This window comes from Poecilia reticulata, linkage group LG4 (genome assembly GCF_000633615.1).
Source record: "Poecilia reticulata strain Guanapo linkage group LG4, Guppy_female_1.0+MT, whole genome shotgun sequence".
NCBI lineage: Eukaryota > Metazoa > Chordata > Actinopteri > Cyprinodontiformes > Poeciliidae > Poecilia > Poecilia reticulata.
The window spans coordinates 1,617,522-1,623,963 of NC_024334.1; the positions used below are offsets into that span (position 1 = coordinate 1,617,522).

Here is a 6,442-nt window from a genome sequence, read left to right on the forward strand (position 1 = left end):
CAAGGAACGGTTGCAAACGGCAGCAATGGACGGCAGGTAGAAGCATTTATGTGGCCAGAAATAGTGGGAGGTTCTTAAAGAGACAGAGACCGGTTTCAAGGCATCAGATAGGAAGTCACATTTCTTTTAGCTGATTTTTATTATATACAGCATTTTCATGACATCTGATGATGATTTATTGTGTAATAAATCATATAAAATAATCTTATCTATGAGACTGGGGCTAATCATTCCTACAGTATAATTGTTTTTAAGCGTATAGCAAAATATTATGGTGAAACAAAAAGACTCATTAATTTCTTTCAGTAATTAGATAATTTTTTTTGTTTCTGTATTGAGTCAAATCGTTCAAAATGATCGAGTAGGTTTTTAGAGGTGACTGATCCAATTAAGACATCAAAAAAAATGCACAACAAAACCAGCGCAGTCGGTTTAAAAACTACAAAAACAGGTAGACATTCAAATCAACGCCCTGTGTGATGAATGTCTACAAAGCCGATTGATTATTTCTAATCATCAGAATATGTCTGGCTGATGAAGGTCTCTCACCAAGATGTTGTTTGACACATTTTGCATGAATTTCTCTCTTTCCTCCATTAAATCCAGAGATTACAGCATCAAAACAACAACTTCTGCTGAACTTTCGCCACCGTCGTTCTTCCTTTGCCAAACATCACACAGCATTTCTACAGAGCTCACAAGAAAACGCAAGACGACGGTTTTAATTTATTCCTGTGAAAAGCTTTCAGCATGAATAAAACATGCTGACTTCAAAGGAAAAAATAATAAAGCAAAATGACAAATTGGCACTGCGTGATTCCAGATATTTCTCATCGACACTGAAATGTGGCACAGTTGTTTTATCTGAGTTTAATTTTAATTTTCTTTTAAAAAAACAAACAAAGCTTAGAGAATAAATGAATTAAGCAACAGTTCAAAAGGACTAAACCTATGAAAATCTCTACCTGATCCGATGACTTCCTCTATTTTGACACAAGAGGGGTCGATTTCTTTGGCGAATTCCCGCACCGCCTCGTTGGGGTCTTCATAGGTAAAGGGGTCAATATAGATCTTGACCCCTGGTGAACTGCGACCCTCAGACAGGGTGGGAAAAGTCACAGTGGGGGTGGGGCCGCTAAACATGTCTGGCCTCAGAGTCACTTCTGTAAAGAAAGTTCACAAATAAACTTTTTTATAAAAAGTATTCTGGAGTTTTTAATTATTTTTACAATAATAAAATATAGATTGTGCGTCTACCTCCTCCTGTGTTGTACTGCTGCAGCTTGTCGCCGTACACACTCTCCTTCAAATGTCTCCTCCTACAGTCAGAGGGAAAAAAAGACAGACAAAGCTTCAGGGGGAGAAGTCGCAAGAGCACATAAATTTTACAGAGCGGCTCTAAATGTTGCAGGAGTAAAATGCAAATTGGCAATTTTCTCTCAAACTGGGTTGAAGTAAAATAGTTATCCTGTTAAAAAATCTGCTGCCGAAATAGTCTGTCTAGAACCAGTTAGGGTTGAAGGATCGTTACTGCTCTGTGTCATCAGCCCTCGTCTTCCTGCTTTCCTCTGCAAACGGAACAAGTGCAGAAACGTCCCGCAGAATCTCCATATGCCGCTAGATCTCAACAAGACCCACAACAAAGGAGAACCTCAATAAATAGTTGAAATCTAAAAGGGATAAATTGTAGTTCAAGTTGTTAATTTTGACAATTACTGCTTATGGATATCCATCCATTTTCTTTACATCCTCGTCCCTTAGTAGGGTCGGGAGGTGCTGGTTCCTCTCCAGCTAACGTTCTGGGCGAGAGGCAGGGTCACCTTGGACAGGTCACCAGTCAGTCTGTCGCAGGGCAACACAGAGACACACAGGACAAACAACCATGCACACACACACTCACAACTAGGGGCAATTTAGAGAGGCCAGTTAACCTGACAGTCATGTTTTTGGACTGTGGGAGGAAACCGGAGTACCTGGAGAAAACCCACACATGCACAAGGAGAACATGCAAACTCCATGCAGAAAGACCAGGGCCGGGAATCGAACCCAGAACCTTCTTGCTGCAAGGCAACAGCTCTACCAACTGCGCCACTGTGCAGCCCTGTGATAGATATTAACCAAAGAAAAATATTATATATATATACTATAGCACATGAGACCAATCAGAGAATACTTCATGTTCTTTCATTATATGCTCTCCTTTGCACGCATTAATACACTTGTAGCCGTTTCCTTTCTGTTGATGTCCCGCTAACGCTGAAAAAACACAATTATGCAATTGCTGCGTTTCCATAAAATAAGAAATAAAATTTAAATCACATTTGAATAAGTTTGTTTATATGATAAGTCATTAAAAATCATGTCAGCAGCGGATGTAATCATATTCATATTTCAGCATTTTAGTAACATCATGAGTTTCCATTAAATCTACTTTGGTGCAGCTCAAAAACCCCCCGTCATCCTGGCGTAAAAACCTTTTACCTAACAAACGTGAATATTTTGGAAGTTGCCTTGTTTCCACTGAGCAAATTTATTTTCAGAATTTTAATTTACAAACTTTTCTGTTTAACGGAAACGCAGTTGGTGTGTCAGTGTCATCCATCTTGATACATCCGTGTACAAACAACCAGCTTATTGTGTCTTTCATACCCTGACCAGAGTTTCCTTATGATTTTCTAGACAACAGGTCATCAAGAATTAAATATTCATGCAATGAAAATTATTTTCTTCCAATATTTTCTAAGAAACCAAATGTTATGTTTTTACTTCCTGTAAGTCATCAAAATTAAAAAGGAATAAAAGCTTAAATGATATCACTTTGTGAGTGAATTGAATATACGAGCTCCATATTTTCAGTCAGGGCTGCACCTGAGAACATATCTGTAATTTAAGACATTACTGCATTAATTCAGATGTTGGCCAGCAAAACCATTTTTATAGGGTCGTAACATTTGGCACACACGTAAATAGAGCAGCGCAAATGAACATAAATCTTGGTCTTTGTTGTGAAATTGATTTAGCCTTTAGGCTACCGAGTCCAACAACGCAGTCAGCAATCAGCGAGAGCAAACCTTCAGCAACATTTATGTGAGATGATGAATCCCTGATGCCCACTGGCCAGACAAGATCAGCAGCTATAATCTGTGGCTAAGCATCCAATAACTACCAGCAGCTGGTGAAATTTGAAGAGGACAGATATGGGGAGAGCAAAACCAGATAAGTTTGGTCAGAGAAGCCTGAAAGTTAACTAGAAATGAGACAAGCTAGGAAATAATGCCTCCCCTGAGAACAGGTCTGCTGGGAGAGATTAAAGGCAGGCGTCCACCTGGTTATGGAAAGAAAGAAAATATTGGCTCAGATCTCAAAGGCCTGAACTTCTAGAGGAGTGGCACATTAATGGAGAAATCTTTATCTTGCATATATTATGAAAGTAAAATAAAAAAAGTGCTGCACCTCTTAGAAGGTGCTTTGAGATACAATCAATCTAACATAATATTTCCAAGAATCTGTTTAGCTTTAAATGACCTACTTCAGTTTTAACCTGTTCATTGTAGACAATACAGTAAAAAAAAAAAAAACTTTTAATGTATTACAACCAAAAAAGAAATAAAAAAAAAAAAGCTGAAACCACAACTTCCACCTGTCAAACCTTTTTCCCATTTTATCTCCAGATGTGGTGCTTTTCTTTGGCTTGTTTGAATTTTTTTCTTTTAATCTACATGAAACATTCAATTGAGTCGTTTTATATAAAACTTTTAACCTTTAACCACACGACTCAAGATCAAACCTTCTCTGCACTTTGAAACCATCTTGTAATAAAAACATCTGATCTGAAATCCATATCCTGGTATTCAAAGGAAGGTCAAAAAAGCTGCTGGAGAAGCTGAATGAAGGCTTCATATAAATGTAATTTTGTCAAGTTTCTGGTGTAAATATCTAAAAAACCAACCTTACAAGTAACTTTTCAGCAAGAAATGTTTTATTAAGTCAATAATTCCCTTAAATTGATGAAAAAGTATTAGTTCCTTCGGCACACATTTTTCCCATGAGTGAAATAATCTGCCGATGGAACAATATTAAGGAAATATTGACTTAAAACAATATTTAAAAATATTTCTTTAGCGCATTTAAGCAACAAAGCAGTACAAAGTGATTTACCTCCTAAAAACACAAATCTAACAACAATCAGTCTTGTCTTATTTCAAGTTTTCCAAGATATTTCCACTAGAAACTTGGCAAAAACAAATACTTGCTAAGATTTTAGTTTTTTGCAGTGTAAATGAGTTTATTTGTGTGTCTGCTGTGTGTTACCTGGTACAGACGATAGCCAGAGCTACCAAAGAGACGATACACACTCCGCCTACTAAAGAACTTGCAGTCAGGTAGAGCTGCTGTCCAAGCTCTGACTTGTACTCATCTGCAGAGGCACACACACACACACACACACACACATACATAATTTAGCAATGCTGAGATAGGCATATCTGTTTTTATATATTTTTGTCTTTCCCACGCACACAGCTGTGCTTATCCTGAAGTGAATACATGCTATGCAGCTAAAATCTCCCATAATTCCACAAAAATAACACTCATTTTACATGACTGTACACAATTTGCATGCAGAATGAATTGCCTCACAGCCAGGTTTGCACTTTACAACAACCTTTTCCACTCTCTCAACCCGTTTCCTCTCCAGCAGAAAACCTCCACTCACATCTCCACACAGTCCAGCCAGCCGCCCACGCTCGCTCTTACCGTCTGTGAGGGTCTGGAAGAGCATCTCTTTGCTGTAGGCTCCGTAGCCTGCCACGGTGCGGGCCCTCACCTGCACCACGTAGCCGGTGCCGGGCCTCAGGCCCTCCAGGACCACGTTGGGTGTATCGCTCTGGACCACTGAACTGTTCAGCAACGATGACTGGAACTGCAGAAGAGGCAGAGCAAGACGCTGGTATACTAAACGTTACCTTGACAATCACTGCAGGTGCATCCCAATAAATTACAATATTAGCAAAAAGTTACATTTAGGGTGATATATTGATGCGTGTGTGATTTAAATGACTTTTTATCTTTGTGTTTCTGTGATGTAATGCACTTTAAACTGCCTTGTTGCTGAAATGTGCTTAACAAATAAACGTTAATTGACTGATTGAAGCAGCACAAAGAAATTTAAAAATGCAATAAGTGCAGTACCTGTGTTACAGTAAGATTGAGAAGACATTATGAGATAAAATGCATTTAAAACAAAATACAATCACACAGAATAAAATAGGAGAAAATTATTTCCGATGGCTGTTTAAAATAAATATTGTAAATGGGAAAAAGCTCTTAGTGAGTCTTGATTAAACAGATCTAGATCAAACATTTGGTCACCGGTATGTGTAGCATCCTTAGTGATGTTTTTAGCTCTTGTGAGGTCGAAAAACTGCCAGCAATTGTTCAACAGAGAAGGGAGAAGACGTCTTCATTACTCTCTCCAAACAGAAATTAAATACACCAGAGTAAACTCCACTGCTGGCATCAGCAGCTTTGATTCTGATCATTTTTCCAGATGATTCTCAGGAAACGGAGATGCTGTTGTACCTTTTTTACAATCTCCAGGGCGACAGGCAGAGATGTGAACATCAAGGAACTTAAATGAGTGCACCGTCTCAACACAGGCATTATTTATGTAGAGGATAATGATTGTGTTGCGTTTCCTGAAGTCGATAGAAGAAGGTTGTTGGTGGAGCGCCATACTGACATTTTCTGGAATTCTTGTCCAGTTTTTTCTGACAAAAAAAATATATTTTTGTCAGAAAAAAGGTCTCTGGATCCGGATGTTTCAGCTGTGGCTCCACACAAGGAATGCACACATTTTTCTGACATACTTTTTCTTTAATTCGACTTTCCATTAACATGCTTGGATGCACCCAGTGACGGTCCACAGCGTTTCCCACATCTCGCCCACAGACCACTGGAGGTGGGAACCAGTTCCCCCTCACCTTGCACAGATAAGCGGGACTAGAAAATGAAAGGATGGATGATTTGATACCCCAGGGTTCTACCACCTCATCCTTATCAAAATAAAATGCTTCCAAATCCAGCTCAACCAGGTTGGAATTTATTAAATCAAGTTTTTGGTTCGCCACGTTTACATCTTCAACTTTAACTCTTTTATGYATYATATTTTGTCAGGAATAAATTTAATTGTTTTACTGGTATCATTGCTTAGYGTACCTTAGTGTCTCTTGTATATTCCCAAAACAGCTGCTCTCGTTCACATTTATAAATGTTTCTTTCTTCAGAATGCAAAATAAGTATCCAGTTTCTGACTGTAAAGTCAAACACTTAGACACGTTTAACCCTAATATTACCATCAAGTCAGAAAGCTGCTACTTCAGTCAAAAACACATTAATAAAGGCCAGATACTGAAATTTTAAGTTGCTTTAGAGCAGTGGTTCT

The 6,442-nt window shown here is 38.5% G+C and overlaps 1 protein-coding gene across 1 annotated transcript in view; it reads right to left on the reverse strand.

Annotated features, from left to right (window-relative positions):
* The window catches only part of LOC103463084 (ephrin type-B receptor 1-like), a 116,794-nt gene that overhangs the window by 21,336 nt on the left and 89,016 nt on the right, over positions 1–6,442 (reverse strand). The window contains exons 11-14 of the mRNA XM_008406220.2: positions 4,756–4,921; positions 4,312–4,417; positions 1,258–1,319; positions 966–1,163 (exon numbers count right to left, since the gene is read on the reverse strand). Coding sequence (XP_008404442.1) covers positions 966–1,163; positions 1,258–1,319; positions 4,312–4,417; positions 4,756–4,921 — 532 coding nt within the window. The remainder of the gene's footprint in view (positions 1–965; positions 1,164–1,257; positions 1,320–4,311; positions 4,418–4,755; positions 4,922–6,442) is intronic.